The 26,423-nt window shown below is 42.1% G+C and overlaps 2 protein-coding genes across 2 annotated transcripts in view; one reads left to right on the top strand and one right to left on the bottom strand.

Moving 5' to 3' along the window:
• The window catches only part of LOC139376477 (DNA cross-link repair 1A (PSO2 homolog, S. cerevisiae)), a 28,733-nt gene extending 16,356 nt beyond the window's left edge, over nucleotides 1-12,377 (bottom strand). Inside the window, exons 1-7 of the mRNA XM_071119110.1 lie at nucleotides 11,580-12,377; nucleotides 11,007-11,087; nucleotides 8,335-9,630; nucleotides 6,658-6,791; nucleotides 5,445-5,563; nucleotides 4,847-4,990; nucleotides 3,457-3,602 (exon numbers count right to left, since the gene is read on the bottom strand). Of these exons, the coding sequence (XP_070975211.1) occupies nucleotides 3,457-3,602; nucleotides 4,847-4,990; nucleotides 5,445-5,563; nucleotides 6,658-6,791; nucleotides 8,335-9,630; nucleotides 11,007-11,087; nucleotides 11,580-12,045 (2,386 nt within the window). The 5' untranslated portion in view covers nucleotides 12,046-12,377. The remainder of the gene's footprint in view (nucleotides 1-3,456; nucleotides 3,603-4,846; nucleotides 4,991-5,444; nucleotides 5,564-6,657; nucleotides 6,792-8,334; nucleotides 9,631-11,006; nucleotides 11,088-11,579) is intronic.
• A 457-nt stretch (nucleotides 12,378-12,834) lies between these two features.
• The window catches only part of LOC139376480 (NHL repeat containing 2), a 50,938-nt gene continuing 37,349 nt past the window's right edge, over nucleotides 12,835-26,423 (top strand). The window contains exons 1-2 of the mRNA XM_071119112.1: nucleotides 12,835-13,092; nucleotides 16,179-16,331. Of these exons, the coding sequence (XP_070975213.1) occupies nucleotides 12,876-13,092; nucleotides 16,179-16,331 (370 nt within the window). The 5' untranslated portion in view covers nucleotides 12,835-12,875. The remainder of the gene's footprint in view (nucleotides 13,093-16,178; nucleotides 16,332-26,423) is intronic.

Here is a 26,423-nt window from a genome sequence, read left to right on the forward strand (position 1 = left end):
CTCATGCATGTTTCAGTGTTACTTGCCTGTTACTTGAGAAGTGAGCATAAAAGTAATTCAGTTCGTCTGGTAGGCTCGTGTCACTGGTCAGCTCGCGGCTGTACTTCCCTTTGTAGTCTGTAATAGTTTGCAAGCACTACCACATCCGACGAGCTTCGAAGCCAGTGTAGTACGATTCAAACTTAGTCCTGTATTGATGCTTTGCCTGCTTGGTCCTTCGCAGGGCATAGCGAGATTTCTTACAAGCTTCCAGGTTAGTCCTGCTCTTTAAGCGGAAACTCTACCCTACCCTTTAGCTCATTGCGGATTTTGCCTGTAATCCATGAATTCTGGTGGGGTATGTATGTACTAGAGGTCGACCGATTAATCGGAATGGCCGATTAATTTTCATAACAATCGGAAATCGGTATTTTTGGGCGCCGATTTTGCCGATTTTTTTTGACACCTTTATTTAATCTTTATTTAACTAGGCAAGTCAGTTAAGAACACATTCTTATTTTCAATGACGGCCTAGGAACGAGGCAGAATGACAGATTTTTACCTTGTCAGCTCGGGGGATCCAATCTTGCAACCTTAAAGTTAACTAGTCCAAAGCTCTAACCGCCTGCCTCACGAGGAGCCTGCATGTTACGCAAATGCAGTAAGCCAAGGTAAGTTGCTAGCTAGCATTAAACTTATCTGATAAAAACAATCAATCAACGACTGTCGTTGCTCCAATGTGTACTTAACCATAAACATCAATGCCTTTCTTAAAATCAATACACAAGTAAATATTAAACCTGCATATTTAGCTAAAAGAAATCCAGGTTAGCAGACAATATTAACCAGGTGAAATTGTGTCACTTCTCTTGCGTTCATTGCACGCAGAGTCAGGGTATATGCAACAGTTTGGGCCGCCTGCCTCTTTGCGAACTAATTTGCCAGAATTTTACGTAATTATGACATAACATTGAAGGTTGTGCAGTGTAACAGGAATATTTAGACTCATGGATGCCACCCGTTAGATAAAATACGGAACGGAATAAACGTTTTGTTTTCGAGGTGATAGTTTCCGGATTTGACCTAAGGCACGTATTTCTGTGTGTTTATTATAGTTAAGTCTATGATTTGATATTTGATAGAGCAGTCTGACTGAGGGGTGGTAGGCAGCAGCAGGCTCGTAATAGTCAAAGGTATATGGTTTAGAGAAAAATAGTCAACGCGTTAGAATTCCTGTAATAACTTGCGGCTGAACTTGAAAGGGGTTCCTTCGTTATTTTACCGTTCATGTCTTCCATAGAGAATGTCTTGATCTACTTCCAATAAGGTCTGTGTTTCGTGCAGGCTTAAACCGCCTCTGCGTTTTGAGACCTGTGTAAATCTCACTAGGATAAGGTAACGTTTGTCAAAATATTTTCATAAATCCACTCTACAAAAAAAAAAGATCTTATATTTAGCCAATATTGATCAGAGTTACCTTGTCCTATGGATATCTACAGTTATAAAATTGACAAGGTGGTGTAAGCCTATATGAAACACAGACCTTATTTTAAGTGAATCTAAAAATATCTTTATGGAATAAATGAAGGAACCGCTTTTCAGATTTTGCTAGAAAGTGTCATGGGAATTATGACTCGCACTTTGGCAGTCAATTCTTACCATGTCCATTATTAAAATAGGATTTCCTGCATATAGAAATTAGAGTTTTTGTTTTCAACATTCATCACAGGTAACTTAAACTCTATTTTTATTCAAACAGTTGAGAGGATTTGTCTCCTAAGCAGACTCTTCAGTATCATTGTCACTTCAGAGCTGTGTGTGTGTTTTACAGATGGCAGAGAAAAGCAGATAACCAGTGTGGGACTATTACATGGAATTGGTACCAGGGAAAGCAAGGTGTCTTATTTGTGATAAAGATGTAAGCATGGGGTCAGCAACGGCTAAATAAAAAAATACAACCAACCTGTGGAATCACCTTAAGAACACCCACCCAAAAGCCCATATGTATTATATTAAATTAAAATAAAAAAGTGTTCATTGTTCATTCAGTATTGTTGCAATTGTCATTATTACAAAAATGTGTGTATATATATACATACATACATTTTAAAAATCGGCCGATTAATTGCTATCGGCTTTTTTTGTCCTCCAATTATCGGTATCGGCATTGAAAAATCATAATCAGTCAACCTCTAGTATGTACAGTCACTGTGGGGACGACTTCATCGATGCACTTATTGATGAAAGCAGTGACAGTTGTGGTGTACTCCTCAATGCCATCGTAGGAATCCGGAACATATTCCAGTCTGTTCTAGCAAAACTGTCCTGTAGCATAGCATCTGCTTCATCTGACCACTTTCTTATTGACCGAGTCACTAGTGCTTCCTGCTTTAGTTGTGTGTGTAAGTAGGAATCAGGAGGATAGAATTATGGTCAGATTTGCCAAATGGAGGGTGAGGGAGAGCTTTGTATGCGTCTCTGTGTGTGGAGTAAAGGTGATCTAGTTTTTTTCCCTCTGGTTGCACATTTAACATGCAGGTAGAAATGAGGTAAAACGGGTTTAAGTTTACCTGCGTTAAAGTCCCCGGCCACAAGGAGCGATGCCTCCGGATGAGTGTTTTCCTGTTTGCTTATGGCTGTATACAGCTCATTGAGTGCGGTATTAGTGCCAGCATCAGTTTGTGGTGGTAAATAGACAGCTACGAAGAATGTAGATGAAAATTATCTTGGTAAATAGTGTGGTCTACAGCTTATCATGAGATACCATCATGAGATATCATGAGATACCTCAGGTGAGCAAAACCTTGAGACATCCTTAGATTTCATGCACCAGCAGAGACTGTGAGAGGCAGACCCTCCGCTGACACTGGGAACTCTGCGAACTTGGAAATCTCAGACTTCCGATTTCAGTGTGTTCAAGGCAACTGGGGAAAATCTTTTTGAACGGTCATCCAACTCTGAATTCCAAGTCGAAAACTGGCATCTTTCTAGAGCGCCAACTTTCCAACCTGAAGATCACTGACATCATGATTTGACCTAGTTTTTTTCTTTCGAGTTCCCAGTTGCCTTGAAAGCACCATGACCATCAGATGCATCTCTACCATAAGTCCAGTAAAGTAAAAAAGCTAATTATTTGCAATTTATGCTCAGCTGTGCCTTGCAAGTGCTATACCAACTGATGTGTTTTGTTAACAAAAGCTTGACTTTTGAAATATAATATTGTCTGAGGAGAACAATATTGGCAGGCCTATAGCCAATATGCTGTGACAAATAGGCCTATTTGTCGTAATTACAACAGAATGGTTTTTATTAGGTTAATGTAAAAATAAAATCTGGTTTAACAAAAACAATCTTAGCAGTAGATACCGGCTTACTTTTTGACTGCGAAAGTAATCTTGACTCAGAAAAGGTTGGTGACCACTGGTGTAGCTCAATAAAGGTACTTTAAGGTGATCAAACACTCAAATCAGCACTCACCCAAGAATACTTTCTCTTTGCCAACTGAATAGGAGCCACACACCACCAGAGTGCGAGGGTTGAGGGTCACACACATGAAGGCTGTGTTGGCCGCAAGGTTTATGACCTCCTGCTGCGTGGGGAAGGTGTATTCAGGACTGCAGTAGCTAGAGAGTGAAAGAGAGGAAAAATGGTTTGAGGTGTTTAACAGCATTGGTTAAATTGAGCCGTAACCCTGGCTTTATGTCAACACCCCGGCTCAACCCTAACCATAGCTCTAACCCTAACAGTGGCTTTATGTCAACAGCCTGGCTCAACCCTAACCATAGCTCTAACTCTAACCCTAGTTTCATGTTCACAGCCCAGCTCAACCCTAACCCTATCTTCATGACCACACCCCGACTCAAGCCTGACCCTAGCCATAACCCTAACAGTGGCTTTATGTCAACAGCCTGGCTCAGCCCTAACCATAGCTCTAACCCTAACAGTGGCTTTATGTCAACAGCCTGGCTCAACCCTAACCATAGCTCTAACCCTAACAGTGGCTTTATGTCAACAGCCTGGCTCAACCCTAACCATAGCTCTAACTCTAACCCTATCTTCATGACCACACCCCGACTCAAGCCTGACCCTAGCCATAACCCTAACAGTGACTTTATGTCAACAGCCTGGCCCAACCCTAACCATAGCTCTAACCCTAACAGTGGCTTTATGTCAACAGCCCAGCTCAACCCTAACCATAGCTCTAACCCTAACAGTGGCTTTATGTCAACAGCCTGGCTCAACCCTAACCATAGCTCTAACCCTAACCCTAGTTTCATGTTCACAGCCCAGCTCAACCCTAACCCTATCTTCATGACCACACCTCGACTCAAGCCTGACCCTAGCCATAACCCTAACAGTGGCTTTATGTCAACAGCATGGCTCAACCCTAACCATAGCTCTAACCCTAACAGTGGCTTTATGTCAACAGCCTGGCTCAACCCTAACCATAGCTCAAACTCTAACCCTAGTTTCATGTTCACAGCCCAGCTCAACCCTAACCCTATCTTCATGACCACACCCCGACTCAAGCCTGAGCCTAGCCATAACCCTAACAGTGGCTTTATGTAAACAGCCTGGCTCAACCCTAACCATAGCTCTAACCCTAACCCTAGTTTCATGTTCACAGCCCAGCTCAACCCTAACCCTATCTTCATGACCACACCCCGACTCAAGCCTGACCCTAGCCATAACCCTAACAGTGGCTTTATGTCAACAGCCTGGCTCAACCCTAACCATAGCCATAACCCTAATAGTGGCTTTATGTCAACAGCCTGGCTCAACCCTAACCATAGCTCTAACTCTAACCCTATCTTCATGACCACACCATGGCTCTACCCTTAGCCTAACCCTAGCTTAAAAAACTAACGTGGTGTCCAGGTAGAGTGTCTGGACTCGGCAGCTCAGCAGCTCGTGGTAGGCCTCCATAGAAGGGTCAGCTCTAAAGTCTCCCGTGTGAAGCACAGTCTGGCCATTGGGCAGGAACAGCAGCAGCATGGCAGCTCCTGGACAGCTGTGGGCAGAGAGGACCAGGTAACATATTACGACTCAAGACCATTTCTGAATACCAAATAGAATTCAACCCCCTAAGAAGACCAGTAGATGTGCAAGGAATGGGTAGGTTCTGTATGGTAATTGTTTTTTTTTAAAAAGTATTTTAAAAAGGCAAGTCAGTTAAGAACAAATTATTTTTTTCAATGACGGCCTAGGAACAGTGGGTTAACTGCCTGTTCAGGGGCAGAACGACAGATTTGTACCTTGTCAGCTCGGGGGTTTGAACTTGCAACCTTCCGGTTACTAGTCTAACGCTCTAACTACTAGGCTACCCTGCCGCCCCGTGCGGTTTCACCGCACACTGAGTGGAATTCTCACCATATGACATTTTTCATACTAATATAGGGAAGAAGAGGCAAGATGGGTCAGCAATTCACACTCTATTTAAAGCCCTTTGATTTCTTCATACTCACTGGTTGGCGTCAAGCAGTGTGACCTTGAACCCATCCACAGTGACCTGGGTGTTCATGGGCAGGATGTGGACGTACTGCTCAGCCACCCTCAGCTTACTCTTCACCAGGTTACCTGTGATCTGGGGAGATGCACAGCTGTGAGCTGTCAATAAATGGGCTGCAGTGACGGACCACATATACGGTACCTTCACACCCCTGGACTTTTCCCACATTTTGTTGTGTTACAGTCGGAATTTTAAATCAATTAAATTGGGATTGTTTTGTCACCAGCCTACACACAATACCTCATATTGTCAAAGTGGAATTATGTTTTTCAAAATTTTACAAATTAATCACAAATGAAAGCTGAAATGACTCGAGTCAATAATAATACATTTTTTTAAATAAAATGAAAAAATGGTGCCGTCTGGTTTGCTTAATATAAGGAATTTGATATGATTTATAATTTTACTTTTGATACTTAAGTATATTTTAGCAATTACATTTACATTTTATACTTAAGAATATTTAAAACCCAAATACTTTTAGACTTTTACTCAAGTAGTATTGTTCTGGGTGACTTTTACTTGAGTCACTTTCTATTAAGGTATCTATACTTTTACTGAAGTTTGACATTTGGGTGCTTTTTCCACCACTGCCCAAGACCCAAATCCAGTTTTACTTAATGAGGAGGTCAAAAACCAAGGCGAAATCAGTGAGTTCAGCTGCCCTTTAAAAGGGCAATCTGCAGTTCCTACATCCATTTTTGAACTTATACATTTATGATACAGTATATTCCCATTGATTCTTGACGAATATAACTTCTAAATGTCCCATGAGCTTAGCTCAACTATTATACCCCATCAGAACCTATGATATAAGCTTGTTTAAGTCCAATATTTGTTAACAAAGTAAATGTAAACAAATACTATATAGCCTCAAAACATAGTTAAAACTATAATGTTGGTATCATGGATGGTCAGTCATTGCATCCATAGCTCTGTCTATGAATTTGAGAGTGGTTAAGACCGAAGACTTATCTCTTCAGTCTTATAATTGAGTCTGGCCCAGGGATGGGAAGGTGAACGGCAAGGTACTGGAGTGACAAGCCACCCTTGCCGTCTCTGCTTGGCCCCAACTCTCTATTGAGATACCTGATGCAATCAAAATTAATTTATTGACAGCATGCATTGCCCCACATGTTGCATCTGTTTTAGTTGGGAAGTGCCCTTACTCTGTTACAGTAGATATGGAATGTAGAGCTCTTCTTCAGTCCTCCATAGTGGTCTGAGTGGAAGTGTGTGAGGAAGTAAGTGGTGATGCCCTCAACCAGCCCATACTGAAAAGCATCCACAGCAAACTTAGTGCCTGTGCAAAAAGAGAGAAAAAAATAAAGCTGTGTTTGAATACCCATACTAACATACTGTATACTACATACATAAAGTATATACTACATACTATTAGTTCATTTTAGTATACTATAAACAAACGGTATCGTTTCAGTTGAGCGTACTAGCGCTTCGCCTGTCTACCAGAAGTTGATGCTGTTGCTATCCAACCTCTTGATAGCTTGATAACAAATGACTAACTAGTCTTTTTACGATTCCGGGTGTGTTCGTAAATTCATTCTATCTGGAGTGCCAGAGTACGCTCTGGGCGTTCCTAAATCCAGAGTGTTGTCAAATGGTCCATTTGTAAATTCAGAGCGTTCAGAGCGCAAAATGGACGCTCTGGCCGAGGTGTAGGGTTGATCTGAGCATTCAACAGCAGTCAAGACCCAAGTTAACTGGCTAACGTTGGCTAGCTACTTCCAGAAAAAAATGAGAGAACACCTCACTCTGACCATTTTACTCACCCTAGTAGAGCTGGTTAGGCTGTTTTCAAGTTATCCACAGCGTTGGTGACTAACTGTGCTGCTGGCAAATATTTAATTACGCTTTTTTTGCCGAAGTTTACTGACACCAGCCATATTCAACGGGTGTTAAGCGTTCAGTAAATTCATCAGTTATTCTGCGCTTAGGCAAACTCAGACGAGTGTGCTCTGAAATCGGAGTAGATAGCCATAATTAACAATGTCCATTGAATGCACAACAACTATACCACTTAGCTAAGAATGATCAAGTCAATAAACGTTGAGTAGTTATAGTTAGTTAATATACTGCCTGGCAAGTTTGATGTATTAGTAGCCAACTAACGTTACATACTGCTCTAATGAAACAAATTGTCAGCCAACATAACTCATTTCAAAAATCATTACTTTATTACATTGCTCAACATTTTCTTAACTTTAGTCATAATTAGTTAAAGCAATGAATTTGTATCTGCTCTCGTTGGACTTTGTCTGCATATTTTCCGCCATTTTCTTCAAATCCGAAAATGTTGTGAAGCCACGGCCATTTTTTTAAAGAATTGCATTATGGGCCCTAAAAGCTCGGAAATAGTGTCCACTGGTTGTATACTTTGTATATTGGCAAATTTAGTGCGACATTCGGGAACTTTGGCATACTAACTATATCCATATTATATACTCATTTTACATCACAAATAGTATGGTTAGTGTGAGTATTCCAAAACAGCTTAAGACAATAAGGCCATGAGAAGGACGCTAGTCACTTCCAGACATACTTGAGAAAAACATGTTGCAAAATGAAATTAGTTTTAAATGTGTAGATTTCCACTAGGTGCTCTTGATTTAGCTCTCCTAGAGCTGACTGGAATTTGCACTTTTTAAAAAATTTATTTTGTCTTAAACGCTAAAGCCAGGTAGGCCTAAGCCTTTTGTGTGTCTTGTTGTAATTGTCATTATTACAAATATGTATATAAAAAAATCGCTTTTTTTGGTCGACCTCTACCAATTAGCCATCCACAGGGCACACTGCATGCTACTTACACTAGTCACTGACCAACTCAACTGGAATCTTTTTATAAAACGGGCATCGCTTGGACTCCCTTTGCTCTCCATCGGTTCTCCCCCTGTTCCACCTCTTCCTACCTCCCTCACTTGGAGTCTGTGTACTCCCACCGTCTGATCGCACTCCAACTTTAGGGGTCACCGTGGCATTTGCACTTCTGCCTTTCCTCTGACGTCCTCCATGGTCCTCTTTTCCTCCCTTGCGCTCTTCAAGTACAGGTCCCTGATGGAGACTCACCACAGGTAAAACGTTCCCAGCCTCTTGCTCCTTCCCTTTGTCCTTCAGGGGCTTGAGCCCAAAAAACACCCCAATGTCTGTCTGTTTGAGCCCAGAGGCCTTGCCCTTCCTAGTTGTCATGGTTGCCTGAGAATGTTGGGTGGGGGAAGCTTGGGAAGATGGAGGCATTTGAAGTAATGACATGTTCAACTCTGTGTTTGTGTAAGTGGGGCACTGATCCAAGCTTTTGGAATGGAGGCTGCAATTGCTGCTTGGGCTGAACAGGCTCTCCCGTAAGCTTTCTAATACTATACTTTTTGGAGACTGGAGTGAAGGCCTAGCACTGGAGGCATTACAGTTATCCTCTGTATGCTCTTCTCTTGAGGAGCTAGGTAGGTGATTGCTATGCACTAATGATCTAATCGATACCACCTGGCTGTCACTGAATACTGGAGAACCTACAACTTCATTTGTTTCAGAATGAGCCACAAGGTTGGAAAATAACTCATTATCACTTGAGACTCCATCACTGAACAACAACATTGAGTCATTATTTTCCCCATCTTCCAACATACTGCTTGGAAATAGAGCTTTTTTTGGTTGTGTCCCATTAACTTCTATATCTTGGGGAAACTCAGACATGGGGGAATAGGAGATCTCATCATCACTAGAAGCAGAGGGCTCTGCTTTGACAAAACCACCCTCAAGGCCTTCACTCCCCCTATTGTCCTTATGGGGGGTTGATACTTTTGTTTTATTGTCTTGGAGGGTAGACTTCAAGACTTTGGTTGAGGGTGACCAGCCTTTTTTTTTCCGGATTACCTCTGGAGCAGGAGACCGGAGCAGCAGAAGGGCATTTGGCTTTGTGGGGGATGTAGCTCCACTGTGTCTGTTAATAGGAGAAGAACTCTGGCTGTCCTGTGAGCTCTCCAAGCTTAAACTGGCCCCGCCATTGGTTACCAACTCCGAGCTGAGGCAGGGCGCCTCATTGGTTGCTCGGCTGTGGGCAAGCAGGGAGTGGCTGTATCTCTGGTAGTGGCTCAGAATTGTGGAGTAGCACTGGATACCATCGGGACATTCTGCACACATGACATAAAAGACAAAGACAGAGCAGGATTAGGAATTACAAGGGATATGAGATTATGGTTAAGAATGCATTTGCATGTAATATGCTAAAATAGACATGGGACATCATGAAACTAGAAAAAAAGGAAATGCTTTTTTGGAACTTTCTGAAATTCAATACAATAATTTATTGAAGTTGGAATTGTCTGGTTATAACTTGAAATATACTTACTCCTGTTGCTATATTAGACACGATTGATTATGTTATCTGCATAATGAATGTATATGTTATGTGTAAATGAATGGTGAAGAGGAACTTTGTGTATGGAAAGTTACTGTGAGAGAAAAGGGGAACAGAATGTATGTCCAAAGTCTGTTGAACAGAAAGTCACTTGTAAACATCATGGAGAAGTGACCGGATGAAGAATCACAGATAACAGACCGCTTGACCACAAAGACAACAGCGCAACATTTAGCTAGTTTTGGGAAACAGATGAATAGTTCTGAGAAGTCACACCCCTAACCTTGTCATGACATACAAATGCCCTTTTAATTATGTGTAAAGTGTGTTTGCAGCTGAAGCATACAGTGGGTTGAAAACTTGGTTTGAGCTTTTTCTAGTTGTCCGTTTAAGTTTATACTCTTTTAGTTCAGAACCTAATAGAATGTTTGTGACCTTATCCAGGCCTCCTTCAAGACTCCCTAATGTTTCATCTGTAGGAGCAACAAAGCGAAAATTGGTGTAATATGGAGCTTTACCGCTTGCCTCTGTAATGAGTAGTATTTTGATTTCAATAACAACTTACATAAATGTATGAATATTGAAAAATACAATCATGTATAATGTTTATATATGATTGAACATAATATCAAAATATCAAAATTCCAGAGTGGTATCTCTACTTTTAAAATTATGATTCAATTTGTAAGCATTACCAACAGAGTGAATGGTGATTCGAAGGATGTGCAATGATACTAGTAAAAGGAGGGCAATCTTTGGTTACATTGCCTACTATGCCAATTTCTCTGTAGAAAATGCACCATAACTTTGAAGGACCCTCCCCCAGAGGAAGTTGCTGCCACTATTACGACGAAATGCATGTTTAGGTTACACCTCCGAAGAATGACAAAGGCTACTTATACATATTAATGAATTCCCAGAGTTGATAAACATCAACAAATAGATCACTGTCAGTGGAGCTAGAGTAGCTAGCTATCAAATCAAACTTTGTCACATGCGCCGAATACACCTTAGCGTCAAATGCTAATTTACAAGCCCTTAAGGACAAAGTCAAGGTATTGGAGTGGCCATCAAAGTCCTGACCTCAACCCTATAGACAATTTGTGGGCAGAACTGAAAAAGCATGTGCGAGCAAGGAGGCCAACAAACCTGACTCAGTTACACCAGCTCTATCAGGAGGAATGGGCCAAAATTCACCCAACTTGTTCTGGGAAGCTTGTCGAAGGCTACCTGAAACGTTTAACCCAAGTTAAACAATGTAAAGGCAATGCTACCAGATACTAATTGAGTGTATGTAAACTTCTGACCCACTGGGAATGTTGCTGCTCCAGTTTCAACTGTTCTGCCTGCGGCTATGGAATCCTGACCTGTTCACCGGACATGCTACCTGTCCCAGACCTATTATTTGACCATGCTGGTCATTTATGAACATTTGAACATCTTGGCCATGTTCTGTTATAATCTCCACCCGGCACAGCCAGAAGAGGACTGGCCACCCCTCATAGCCTGGTTCCTCTCTAGGTTTCTTCCTAGGTTTTGGCCTTTCTAGGGAATTTTTCCTAGCCACCGTGCTTCTACACCTGCATTGCTTGCTGTTTGGGGTTTTAGGCTGGGTTTCTGTACAGCACTTTGAGATATCAGCTGATGTACAAGGGCTATATAAATACATTTGATTTGATTGAGGAACGTCTCACGTCGCAACCTGAAACAACAATACTGTACCTTTGCGGTCTTCCCCAGGATTGTCAAGACATTCTGCGACATGCCATCTTTGCGATTGCACCACCAATATAGAGAATGGCATCTGACAGATCGGACAGGAACTTCCTCCAGGGGAAGATGCCCGGTGCACGTTCTCTCCAGCAGTACGTATACTATCATTATCTTGTGTGGACGGTGGAAAGGCGATATTTTGAGTTGAAAGTGTCCTACGCGCCACCTCTTTATTTTGAATAGACTCATTTGCCTTCACACCGAGGGTTTTATTTGGAGCTATTTTGGTGAGCTTCACATGTCTGACTGTGTTCTTCACTTGGACAGAAGTTTCTCCTTCGGTTAAACATTGTGAGGCTTGTCTGTACTTAGCCATGGATCCATTAAAAGTTTCAGGTGTCTCTTTGTCCTTTCTTTTCTTCTTCTTGAGAGGCTTATATTCCCATATGTCATCTTCCAAATCGTTCTTTGACATTTGAAGCAGCAGAGAGAAGGACACACAATGTTTTAAAACACCTCGTTGTTGCTACAATATAGCCTGTTTAACCGCGCTTTTCTGTAACATCCTGCAAAAAGTCAGATGATAACATTCCATACCGTTTTGGAAAAGTTGCAATCACCAAATCAAAACCGAAAACAGCTAATTGTGTTAGCATTTTTTTCTAAATAATAACCTGTCAACAAGAAACTCTAGCAACCAGACTTAAAGCCAATGCAATGCTAAAATGAGCTATTTCGTAAAAATGTATGAAACGTATCCGACTACGGGCGATTCTGATCTATATTATACCCTGCATCATGAATAACTACTACATATTATTTGCACATCAGTCAGTCACAATTTACCCATGATACATCACGGTGATGCTCTCGTCCTGGTTTTCCACTAGTTACCCCAGCCACAAAGTCAAACATGGCAAAACATTTATGAAAACAAATAAAAAAATTGTTCTCAACTTGTGCTTACGGTTATGCATAACGTTAACCACACTGCTATGGTTAGGTTTAAAATATATATATATTTATATATATATATATATTTGTACAAGATACATTACAGAAATTAGGCGGGGTTTATGACTTTGTGGCTGTGGTAACTATTGACGACACCCTCGAACACGGACTCGTCTGTATTGTTGTTAGGAAATACAACAGCAGTTTCCAAACAATTAGCAGTTATTTTTTTAATATAATGTACTTTTAAAATAAACATGTATCCAAAAGATCCTATGTTAATAAGAGCACCATTTTTTGAATGAATGAATTCCATATACTAAATATTGCTAATTGTGTCACCGTTGAAAAATGCTGGTGCAGAATGTAGCATTGACTTTACTCAATGAAATTGTGGGTGGAAAGATGGCGTCCAAGTGCAACCTTTCTGCTTTATTTCCAATCCAGAGCCAGTTGGACGACGCCCTGGACAACGCTACGAACCAACAAGAGAAAGAAAACCTTGTCTACCAGTACTTGAAAAAACTAGACGACAAAGATGACTTGAGGATTCCCGATTTTGACGAAGGTTAGGAAAATGTACATTAATGACAGCAAGCTGGGTGTTATTTCAAATTAGAATTGTCGAGCGTCGGCTGGCGCAGCATTTGCGCAGTCTGAAGATTGTGTGGAGATCACAAGTAAAAAGTTTAGACACACCTACTCATTCAAGGGGTTTTCTTTAATTTGACTATTTTTTACATTGTAGATTAATTGTGAATACGTCACAACTATGAAATAACACATATTGCATCATGTAGTAACCAAAAAAGTGTTAAACAAATCAAAGCTTTACACACTCTTGGCATTCTCTCAACCAGCTTCATGAGGTAGTCAACTGGAATGCATTTCAATTAACAGATGTGCCTTGTTATAAGATCATTTGTGGAATTTCTTTCCTTGATGTGTTTGAGCCAATCAGTTGTTGTGACAAGGTAGGGGTGGTACACAGAAGATGGACCTGTTTGGTAAAAGACCCAGTCCATATTATGGCAAGAACAGCTTAAATAAGCAAAGAGAATTGATAGTCCATTACTTTAAGACATGAAGGTCAGTCAATGTGGGAAATGTCAAGAACTTTGAATGTTTCTTCAAGTGCAGTTGCAAAAACTATGAAGTGCTATGATGAAACTGGCTTTCTTGAGGACAACTACAGGAAAGGAAGACCCAGAGGTACCTCTGTTGCAGAGGACAAGTTCAGTAGAGATACCAGCCTCAGAAATTGCAGCCCAAATAAATGCTTCAAGTAACAGACACATCTCAACATCAACTGTTCAGATGAGACTGTGTGAATCAGGCCTTCGTGGTCAAATTGCTGCAAATACACCACTACTAAAGGACACCAATAAGACGAAGAGACTTGCTTGGGCCAAGAAACACAAGCAATGTATTTTGGTCTGAGTCCAAATTTGGGATTTTTGGTTCCAACCGCTGTCTTTGCGAGACGCAGAATAGGTGAACGGATTATCTCCATGTGTGGTTCCCTCCGTGAAGCATGGAGGTGTGATGGTGTGGGGGTGCTTTTCTGGTGACACTGTCAGTGATTTATTTAGAATTCAAGGCATACTTAACCAGCATGATTACCACAGCGTTCTGCAGCGATACGCCATCCCATCAGGTTTGGGCTTAGTGGGACTATCATTTGTTTTTGTTGTGTCCAACTTTTGACTAGTACTGTATGTCCAGTTGAAGTCGGACATTTACGTACACCTTAGCTAACTACATTTAAACTCAGTTTTTCACAATTCCTGACATTTAATCTTAGTAAAAATTTCCAGTCTTAGGTCAGTTAGGATCACCACATTATTTGAAGAATGTGAAGTGTCAGAATAATAGTAGAGAGAATGATTTCAGCTTTTATTTATTTCATCACATTCCCAGTGGGTCAGAAGTTTACATACACTCAATTAGTATCTGGTAGCATTGCCTTTACATTGTTTAACTTGGGTTAAACGTTTCAGGTAGCCTTCCACAAGCTTCCCACAATAAGTTAGGTGAAATTTATCCCATTCCTCCTGACAGAGCAGGTGTAACTGAATCCGGTTTGTAGGCCTCCTTGCGCACACATGCTTTTTCAGTTCTGCCCACAAATGTTCTATATGTATGAGGTCAGGACTTTGTGATGGCCTCTCCAATACCTTGACTTTGTTGTCCTTAAGCCATTTTGCCACAACGTTGGAAGTATTCTTGGGGTCATTGTCCAGTTGGAAGACCCATTTGTGACCAAGCTTTAATTTCCTGACTGATGTCTTGAGCTGTTGCTTCAATATATCCACAATTTTCCTCCCTCAATCTATTTCATGAAGTGCACCAGCCCCTCCTGCAGCAAAGCAGCCCCACAACATGATGCTGCCACCCCCGTGCTTCACGGTCGGGATGGTGTTCTTCGGCTTGCAAGCATCCCCCTTTTTCCTCCAAACATAACGATGGTCATTATGGACAAACAGTTCTATTTTTGTTTCATCAGACCAGAGGACATTTCTCCAAAAGTCCGATCTTTGTCCCCATGTGCAGTTGCAAACTGTTGTCTCGCTCTTTATGGCATTTTTAGAGCAGTGGCTTCTTCCTTGCTGAGCGGCTTTTCAGGTTATGTCGACATAGGACTCATTTTACTGTGGATATTGGTACTTTTGTACCTGTTTCCTCCAGCATCTTCACAAGGTCCTTTGCTGTTGTTCTGGGATTGATTTGCACTTTTCGCACCAAGTACGTTCATCTCTAGGAGACAGAACGCTCCTTCCTGAGCGGTATGACTGCTGCGTGATCACATGGTGTTTATACTTGTGTACTATTGTTTGTACTGATGAACGTGGTACCTTCAGGCGTTTGGAAATTGCTACCAAGGATGAACCAGACTTGTGGCGGTCTACAATTTATTTTCTGAGGTCTTTGCTGATTTCTTTTGATTTTCTCATGATGTCAAGCAAAGAGGCACTGAGTTTGAAGGTAGGCCTTGAAATACATCCACAGGTACACCTCCAATTGACTCCAATGATGTCAATTAGCCTATCAAGAAGCTTCTAAAGCCATGACATAATTTTCTGGAATTTTCCAAGCTGTTGAAAGGCACAGTCAACTTAGTGTATGTAAACTTCTGACCCACTGGAATTGTGATACAGTGAATTACAAGTTAAATAATTTGTCTGTAAACAATTGTTGGAAAAAATGACTTGTGTCATGCACAAAGTAGATGTCCTAACCGACTTGTCAAAGCTAAAGTTTGTTAACAAGAAATTTGTGGAGTCAAAGAAAAACACGTTTTAATGACTCCAACCTAAGTAAATGTAAACTTCCGACTTCAACTGTATACGGGCAGGCAGTTGCTGCTTATTTTGTAATCAGTGTTGAATGGTCTGCATATTTTGACATGAAGCAACATGCATAGGTATAGCTCTTCTTGCAACATTGTAGCCTAAAGTAGAATGTGGTCTAAGACGATGTTTGCTGTATTTTCATTCTCTCACTGTCGACTAGTTTGCAAACACTGCGACTACAGGCTCTTTCTTGATTATTATTTGACATGTATGAAATGTTGCATCCACAGCTCTGAATGTCATTATACCATTGTTTGTAAAATGGTAATGATACTGTTTGGTAATGCATATTTTTCTGCAGGTCTCGAATGGCTGAACACAGAAGGCCCCCTTTCTTTCACAAGAGAGCTTGCTGGTAAAGTGGTGGTGTTGGACTTCTTTACTTACTGCTGCATAAACTGCATCCATATCCTACCTGACCTGCATCAGCTGGAGAAAAAGCACTCTGTCAAAGGTATACGCACACATACACACTATTTTAATCCACAAATCATGTTACATCAAGGAGGATTAAAACATGTCGAAGTTCTTGGCTACATGAACACTTAAGGATACAAAGCACATCTGTACCAAATGTGTCCAAAACATCGTCAGACCTTTACTGCATTAATGACAGTACTTTCACTGGGTGTGCTGAAGTTATGTTAGTAGATTGCCATGTTTTGGCACAGCTGCAGCACTCACATCTGCTGCTGGTGGACACACACACACACACTGGTTCTTGCCCCCTTTTTTAAAATGCACAGTAATGACCCCATATATTGAGTTTAGAATATTATCCTATTTGCACGGTATGCTATTACAAGCTTTTTAGGCAATGTCACTGCTACCAACTCCTAATGGCACTGAATCTTTAAACAGGCTGTATATTTTTTTGGGACCAAGTTCCAAAGCACGTTGTGCTTACTCCGTTGTGCTATAATGTGATACATTTCTAAACAATAATAAACCATGATGGATTGGAATTGATTTTCCCACCATAGCTACTGGCTTTCTGTGGCTTTACACGTACAGTCAATAACACAAAAGAACTATAAAAATCTATGTACAGTGTGTGTAAATGTAGGGAGGTAGGCAATAAATAGTAGAGATACTGGGGTGCAAAAGGGTAAGTAATAATATGGGGATGAGGCAGTCGGGTGTGCTATTTACAGATTAGCTATTTACAGGCACAGTGATCAGTAAGCTGCTCTGACAGCTGATGCTTAAAGTTAGAGAGAGAGATAGAAGACTCCAGCTTCAGAGATTTCTGCAATTCGTTCCAGTCATTAGCAGCAGAGAACTGGAAGGAAAGGCAGCCAAAGGAAGTGTTGGCTTTGGGGATGACCAGTGAAATATACCTACTGGAGCGTGTGCTACGGGTGGGTGTTGCTATGGTGACCAGTGAGCTGAGATAAGGCGGTGCTTTACCTAGCAAAGACTCTTAGATGACCTGGAGCCAGTGGGTTTGGTAACGGATATGTAGTGAGGGCCAGCCAACGAGCGCATACAGGTCGCAGTGGTGGGTAGTATATGGGGCTCTGGTGATAAAAAGTAGAGTGTTGGGGGCTATTTTGTAAATGCCGAAGTCAAGGATCGGTAGGATAGTCAGTTTTACGAGGGTATGTTTGGCGGCATGAGTGAAGGAGGCTTTGTTGCGAAATAGGAAGCCGATTCTAGATTTAATTTTGGATTGGAGATGCTTAATGTGAGTCTGGAAGGAGAGTTTACAGTCTAACCAGACACCTAGAATATGTGGACAACTACAAATACCTAAGTCAGAACCGTCCAGAACAGTGATGCTTGTCCGGCGGGAGGGTGCGGGCAGCAATCGGTTGACGATCATGCACTTAGTTTTACTAGTGTTTAAAAGCAGTTGGAGGCCACGGAAGGTGTGTTGTATGGCGTTGAAGCTCGTTTGGCGTTTTGTTAGCACAGTGTCCAAAGAAGGGCCAGATGTATACAGAATGGTGTCGTCTGTGTAGAGGTGGATCAGAGAATCACCAGCAGCAAGAGCGACATCATTGATATATACAGAGAAAAGAGTCGGCCTGAGAATATAACCCTGTGGCACCCCCATAGAGAATGCCAGAGGTCCGGACAATAGGCCCTCCAATTTGACACACTGAACTCTATCAGAGAAGTAGTTGGTGAACCAGGCGAGAGTCATTTGAGATGCCAATGCTATTGAGTCTGCCGATAAGAATGCGGTGATTGATAAGAGTCGAAAGCCTGGGCCAGGTCGATGAAGACGGCTGCACAGTACTGTCTTTTATCGTTTAGGACCTCGAGCATGGCTGAGGTGCATCCATGACCAGCTCGGAAACCAGATTGCATAGTGGAGAAGGTACGGTGGGATAAGAAATGGTCGGTGATCTGTAGGGATCCAGATTTTGCAGTTCTTTCAGAACATCAGCTGTCTGGATTTGGGTGAAGGAGAAGTGCAGGGATTTGGACAAGTTGCTGCAGGTGGTGCTGAGCATGGCCAGCTGTGGAAAAATGCTTATTGAAATTATCGATTATTGTAGATTTATCGGTGGTGACAGTGTTTCCTATCCTCAGTGCAGTGGGCAGCTGGGAGGAGGTGCTCTTGTTCTCCATGGACTTTAGTGTCCCAAAACCTTTTTGAATTAGTGATACAGGAAGCAAATTTCTGTTTGAAAAAGTTAGCCTTTGCTTTCCTGACTGACTGAGTATATTGGTTCCTGACTTCCCTGAAAAGTTGCACATCGCGGGTGCTATTCGACGCTAATGCAGAATGCCACAGGATGTTTTTGTGCTGCTCAAGGGCAGTCAAGTCTGGGGTGAACTAGGGGCTATATCTGTACCTGGTTTTACATTTTTTGAATGGGGCATGCTTATTTAAGATGGAGAGGAAAGCACTTTTGAAGAGCAACCAGGCATCCTCTACTGATGGGATGAGGTTAATATCCTTCCAGGATACCCTGGCCAGGTCAATTAGAAAGGCCTGCTCGCTGAAGTGTTTCAGAGAGTGTTTGACAGTGATGAGGCGTGGTCGTTTTACCGCGGACCCATTACACATGCAGGCAGTGATCGCTGAGATCCTGGTTGAAAAAAGCAGAGGTGTATTTAGAGGGCAAGTTGGTCAGGATAATATCTAAGAGGGTACACATGGTTACGGATTTAGGGTTGTACCTGGTAGGTTTCTTGATAATTTGTGTGAGATTGAGAGCGTCTTGCTTAGATTGTAGGATGGCTGGGGTGTTAAAGATTTACCCAGAAATATTCCCAGCTGAAATTTCTGCCAAAGGTGCTTCAACAAAGTATTGACTTAGTAGTGTGAATACTTATGTACTTGAGCTATTTTCAAAAATGTCTAAAAACATGTTTTCATATTATTATGTGTAGATGGTTGAGAAAATAATAAATGTAATACATTTTGAATTCAGGCTGTAACAACAAAATGTGTAATAAGTCAAAGGGTATGAATACTTTATGAAGGCTTTGTACGTGCATGATTCCAGTTGGGTCCGTTGTCATGTTCAGCACTGTCACTGTCCCTTGGATGAGCCACCCCGACACACTTTGGTCACCCAATGAGTATTCCCAATTATTATTATTATTCCCACTCACGACTGTATAGACCTTTACCCTCAACTTCTGTGCGTAATTATTCTCCTGCCACCTTCATGATTGAAGTACACGCTTGTGAAATTTGATCTGTAACTGGTCATTCATTGCATGAGAGTTATCTTGACTGATGAAGCTACACTGGCTACCCCCATCTAATAGAGAATGATTTAATGGTCTCTTGACTGGTGTCTGTATCCATACTGTAGCTGTCTGTAACAGGACTGCATTTCTATTGGAATTCCTTGGAGACACGGATCACTGCGTCAGTGGGTAGGTTGTTATACCTTCGCTTCTACTCATTACTCACATTGGCCGTGTGGTGATGTCTGCCATACTTCCCACATGCCACTTCTTCAGTCCGATTGTACTTTGCTATGTGCATTGTTCCTAAGCACACCAAACATCTTTGCTGTTGTCATCTGAGTCTGTTGCGTCTTTCTTGTAGTCTGCTCTGTGCATTATTTCCATCTGTGGTCTCTTTTGTCGCAAAATTCTAAATGAGCCATCTCTGACTCCGTATATAGGGATTAGATTCATTACACAGCATAACCACACAAAATAAAAAATAAAGGCCAATCAATGGATATTACAAGCAATGGAAAGTATAGGCTGGATGTGTGCAAAATGCAATAATATGCATAGGCTACAGGTTAAAGTGCATACGGTTGTGGAAGTGGCTGTCTCATTGGCCAATTTGGACTGGTCACGTGACCCACTACAGTGACTGTCAATCATTGGATTGAGAAACAAAAAAAGTAAATAAATGACTTCTGCTTATTCGATTTCTTATGCAGATCAAAAACATGAAGAACGATCCATTTAATTTTTTTGTGCGAAAACATTTTATTTATTTATTAGCCAAATACTATGTAGGCCTGTGTGGCCTATGCAATAATTGGACTACCTTCAGCTGCTCAGGTTATGAATTTTAATGTTTGATGGAATGCAGAAAATATGCTTCCGTCTGTCTTTTCCATACATAAACCCCTGTGTTTCATGCCCAGGGGATAAGTCACGTCAGAATTGTAAGGTGCAAAAGTGGTTCTGACATCTCGGTTAAATTACACAAACCGCAACAGAGTGAGTGACGTCCATAAAAATACGAGGGAGTCAAACGCGCTAACTTACTCAGAGATGCCGCTGATCTTGGGAATGACTGTGCCTGGAAGCTTCCATTTCCCAGCCTTTTTTTCACATTCTACAGAGTTTTTGCTGACTATATCCCTGGATATATTCATCTCAAGCATAAGAACAAGTAATTGGATGACAGAGATCTCATCATCATCTTGCTGATAGAATGGCTGACGGTCTGGACTACATGTGAAGTGACATTGTGTTAGAAGCTTTATCCCACATTGCTCTTTCATGAACTTACCGGAACAATCTCAAATTTATTACATGTTGTTCCATCCATAAGGTATGATCCTTAAAGGTATAAGGTCACTTGTGACAGACAAATGTAAGATTTGGTTGAGTTCTGCGATTTATATGATCCAAAACATGTGGCCACCACTTTCCCTGTGAGGATACTTAAAAGGCCTGTTTAAGTACTGCCTTTGTGATGACTCGGTGAACACTGAGTTAAGAATGAACCAGGAATTTTTTTATTTACCATTTAATCTTGGATGCGCTAAACTACTTCCAGGATATATTTTTATATTTTTTTTCCAAAGAAATTCTCATTGAGGCTTCTGAGATGCACCGCAATCTGATAAAGCTTTCAGTGCATTTGACCCATTTGAGTTACCAGTGAAATGAATTAGATTGTTTTTCCTATATCATGAAATTTTAATTGAGAGTTGTCTATTTGTAATTGCCAACATGATACATGTTAGTTCTTCCTTATCGTAATATGCAGTTCAAACCCTAACACAATTACACCCAGCCACTGTTTCGGTAATCAGCTGATGGATGGGGCTGGAGACATGTTTCCACTCAAATCCATAGACTGAGCTATGGATACAAGGACTGAACCTTCATGATATCAAAATGATCGTTTTAACCATGTTTTGAGGCTATACAGTGTTTGTTTACCACTACGTTGTTTACAAACGAAGGGGTAAAACAAGCTTATATTATCGGTTTAGACAGTTGAACTAAGCTCATGAGGCATTTCTAAGTTCTATTCTTCAAGAATCAATGGCTATACACTTGTGGTGAAATTATATTGGCACTCTTGCACTTTAAATCAAGTCAATTTTTATTGGTCACATACACATGGTATACAGATGTTAATGCAAGTGTAGCAAAATGCTTGTGCTTCTTGTTCCAACTATGCAGTAATATCTAACAGTAATCTAACAAATTCACAACAACTACCTTATACACACAAATGTAAAGGGATGAATAGAATATGTACATATAAATATATGGATGAGCGATGGAGTGCAGCATAGGCAAGATGCAGTAGATGGTATAGAATACAGTAAATGAGATGAGTAATGTAGGATATGTAAACATTATTAAAGTGGTGTTATTTAAAGCGACTAGTGATACCTTTATTAAGTCAATTTATTTAAGTGGCCATAGATTTGAGTCTGTATGTAGGCAGAAGCCTCTCTGTGTTAGTGATGGCCTTGAGATAGAAGCTGTTTTTCAGTCTCGGTCCCAGCTTTGATGCACTTGTACTGACCTCACCTTCTGGATGATAGCGGGGTGAACAGGCGGGGGCTCAGGTGGTTGTTGTCCTTGATGATCTTTTTGGCCTTCCGGTGACATTGGGCGTTGTAGGTGTCCTGGAGGGTAGGTGGTTTGCCCCCCAGTGATGCGTTGTGCAGACCCTCTGGATAGCCTTGCGATTGAGGGTGGTGCAATTGCCGTACCAGGCGGGTGAGGGTGGTGCAATTGCCGTACCACACGCTGCATCACCAGGAGGGTTGTTTGTTGGTAATCAGACCTACTACTGTACTATCGTCTGCAAACTTGATGATCGAGTTGAAAGCGTGCATGGCCACGCAGTCCTGTGTGAACAGGAAGTACAGGAGAAGGCTGAGAATGCACCCTTGTGGGGCTCCAGTGTTGAGGATCAGCGGGGTGGAGATGTTGTTTCCTACCTTCACCACCTGGGGGGGGGGGGGGGGGGGGGCGTCAAATTCCAGGACCCAGTTGCACAGGGCGGGGTTGAGACCCAGGGTCTCGAGCTTAATGACAAGTTTGGAGGGTACTATGGTGTTAAATGCTGAGTTGTAGTCAATGAACAGCATTCTTACATGGGTATTCCTCTTGTCCAGATGGGATAGGGCAGTGTGATGGCGATTGCATCGTCAGTGGATCTATTGGGGCAGTAAGCAAATTGGAGTGGGTCTAGGGTATCAGGGAGGGTGGAGGTGATATGATCCTTGACTCGTCTCTCAAAGCACTTCATGATGACAGAAGTGAGTGCTACGGATTGATAGTCATTTAGTTCAGTTACCTTAGCTTTCTTGGGAACAGGAACAATGGTGGCCATCTTTAAGCAGTGGGGACAACAGACTGGGATCAGGATTGGTTGAATATGTCCGTAAACACACCTGCCAGCTGGTCTGCACATGCTCTGAGGACGCGACAAGGGATGCCGTCTGGGCCGGCAGCCTTGGGAGGGTTAACACGTTTAAATGTTTTACTCATGTTGGCCACTGAGAAGGAGAGCCCACAGGCTTTGGTAGCAGTCCGTGTCAGTGGCACTTTATTGTCCTCAAAGCGAGCAAATAAATTGTTTAACTTGTCTGGTTTTACAATGGAGTGCAAAAGAGCAGAATGTTCTGTTTTCAAAACCTGTTGAATGGCTATTTTCACCCTGTAGGCAACCTGTGGTAAACAGGTGAGATCAATTACACAGTAAACAAGAACCACTTGCCTCCAACCAAATGTAATTTACACTTTTTATAATTTATTCCAGGCCTTTTTGGGACTTTGAAGGTAAATATCAAATAAGTTTTAATTATACATTTTTCAGTACATTTTGCTAAATGAAACCTATACATGAACACCAAAAGTTTTTTCAATTCCAACTAATTTTCAAATATATAGTGAATCGTGCAATGGTGCCAATATATTGGACCTAAACTGTCATTAATTTAAAAGTAAAAAAAAAAATGGATGTAGCAACTGCAGATTCTCCCTTTTTAAATTGAGCCACATCAGGATATTTGTTTAATCAGCGATGGCAGTAAGTAACAAACCGGATCCGTTGTGTAGACTGTGTAGAGCCCTTTAGACTCTTCTGTTTGCTATTGTGTATAGAAATCAAATGTCACTTTTTTGGTCAAAAAAAGTATGCAGATCCATGTTAAATCTTTTTCCTACCTTCTCTCCGCTTGTTAGATATTATGCACATACCGTAATTTCTGGACTATTAAGCACACCTGAATATAAGCCGCACCCACTGAATAAAATTTGTTTGTTTTTTATTTTGTACATAAATAAGCTGCACATGTCTATAAGCCGCAGGTGTCTACCGGTACATTGAAACAAATGAACTTTACACAGCCTTTAAACGAAACACGGCTTGTAACAAAAATAAATAGTATTTTAAAGGAAACACGATTTGTTACAAAAAATAAAAAAAATAGCAGTAAACAGTAGCCTATCAAGAAAGTCATTGGTCAGTAGCCTACCAAGAAAGTAGCCTACCAAGAAAGTCATTGGTCACTATCTTCCTCCTCCTGTGCACTGAAACCACTGAAGGTTGTCATCTCCTTCGGTGTTGTAGTTGAATAGCCTCGGATTTGCTTCATCCGATGTCGGATCGTTTTCATTGTCGCTCTCGTCACTTTCATCCGGAGGCAAATTCCCCGCTGAGCTCAAGCTGCCCTCTTCAACACGCAGCAGTCCAGCCTTTCGAAACCCGTTGATGATAGTGGATTTTTTGACAATGCTCCACGCTGTCAGGACCCACTGGCAGACTTGACCATAAGTTGCTCTTCGCATGCGGCCCGTTTTAGTGAAGGATTTCTCCCCACTTGTCATCCAAGCCTCCCACTGAACACGGAGCGCCACCTTAAATGCACGATTTACACTGATGTCGAGTGGCTGCAAATACTTTGTTGTGCCCCCAGGAATCACAGCTGGAATTGAGTTTGTCCTCTTGATGGCTTCTTTCACAGAATCTGTTATGTGGGCCCTCATGCTGTCCAACACGAGCAATGCCTTGTTCTTGTGAAAGAATCCTCCCGGTCGCTTGCCGTAACACTCCTTATGCCATTCATGCATTAGGCCTTCCGTCATCCATCCTTACTTGTTGACTTTCACAACAATTCCTCTCTGGAATTTTTCTTTTGGCATCGTCATGCGTTTAAAAATCAACATCGGTGGAAGCTTTTCTCCCGATGCCGTGCAGCTCAGAACACAGGTGAAGTGGGTTTTTTTCATGCCCAGTTTTCAGCGTAACGAATGATTCGCCTTTCCTGTTGACAGTCTGAGTGAGAGGCAGGTCAAACGTCAGAGGAACCTCATCCATATTTATGATGTCGTGCGGGCCGATGGAATGCTCCGCTATCTTTGCATCAGTGAATTTGCGGAAGTTTGAAACTTTTTCCTCTTAGTCGGGCGGGAGCTGCTGACACACTTGTCTGTACCCTGATGGACAGGCCTTTACGTATCATAAATATTAGACACCACGATGGTCCACCTCTAAAATCCTCAATCTTCATTGTGGTGGCGATTGTTTTGGCTTTCAGTCGGATCTGCACAGTTGAAACACCTCGGCCGTCTGCTCTCTGTGTGTTGACCCAGTCTTCAAGCTCATTTTCTAGTTCGGGCCATCTGCTTTTCTTCCCTCTGAAAGCTTTTGTTGTCTTTTTGCACTGAGTCAGTTCCTCACGCTGCTGTTTCCAACGTCTTATCATCGACTAATTAAGGCCAAGCTCCCGTGCAGCAGCTCTATTTCCTTTTCCAACAGCCAGATCAATTGCCTTCAACTTGAAAGCTGCATCATATGCATTTCTCCGTGTCTTTGCCATGATGAGGGTGACAAAATGACTACGCTCAAATCTTGTGAAAGCGGGAAAAATCCATAAATTAGCCGCGCCATTGTATAAGCCGCGAGGTTCAAAGTGTGGGAAAAAAGTAGCGGCTTATAGTCCGGAGGTTACGATAGATGGCTTACTAACAAATGGCCTCGCCATCTAATTTTTTTAATAGCAGCAGCAGACAGTTGACTAAACATGACATAATAGTGAACATTTAATAGACAGCTCAAGGACAGAACTACATAAACTCAGCGAAGACAGGACGGACAGCTGATCGTCCTTGCAGCGGCAGACCACGTGTTACAACACCTGCACAGGAACGGTACATCCGAACATCACACCTGCGGGACAGGTACAGGATGGCAACAACAACTGCACGAGTTACACCAGGAACGCACAATCCCTCCATCAGTGCTGAGACTATCCGGCCTATTGTAAGGCAGGTCCTCACCAGACATCACCGGCAACAACATCACCTATGGGCATAAACCCACCGTCACTGGACCAGACGGGACTGGCAAAAATTGCTCTTCACTGAAGAGTCGCGATTTTGTCTCACCAGGGTGATGGTCGGATTTGCGTTTCATCAAAGGAATGAACGTTACACCGAGGCCTGTACTCTGGAGCGGGATCGATTTGGAGGTGGAGGGTCCGTCATGGTCTGTGGCGGTGTCACAGCATCATTGGACTGAGCTTGTTGTCATTGCAGGCAATCTCAACACTGTGCGTTACAGGGAAGACATCCTCCCCCATGTGGTACCCTTCCTGCAGGCTCATCCTGACATGACCCTCCAGCATTACAATGTCACCAGCCATACTGCTCGTTCTGTGTGTGATTTCCTGCAAGACAGGAATGTCAGTGTTCTGCCATGGCCAGCAAAGAGCCCGGATCTCAATCCCATTGAGCACGTCTGAGACCTGTTGGATCGGAGGGTGAGTGCTCGGGCCATTCCCCCCCAGAAATGTCCCGGAACTTGCAGGTGCCATGGTGGAAGAGTGGGATAAGATCTCACCGCAAGGGCTGG

This window comes from Oncorhynchus clarkii, chromosome 20 (genome assembly GCF_045791955.1).
Source record: "Oncorhynchus clarkii lewisi isolate Uvic-CL-2024 chromosome 20, UVic_Ocla_1.0, whole genome shotgun sequence".
Classification (NCBI taxonomy): Eukaryota; Metazoa; Chordata; class Actinopteri; order Salmoniformes; family Salmonidae; genus Oncorhynchus; species Oncorhynchus clarkii.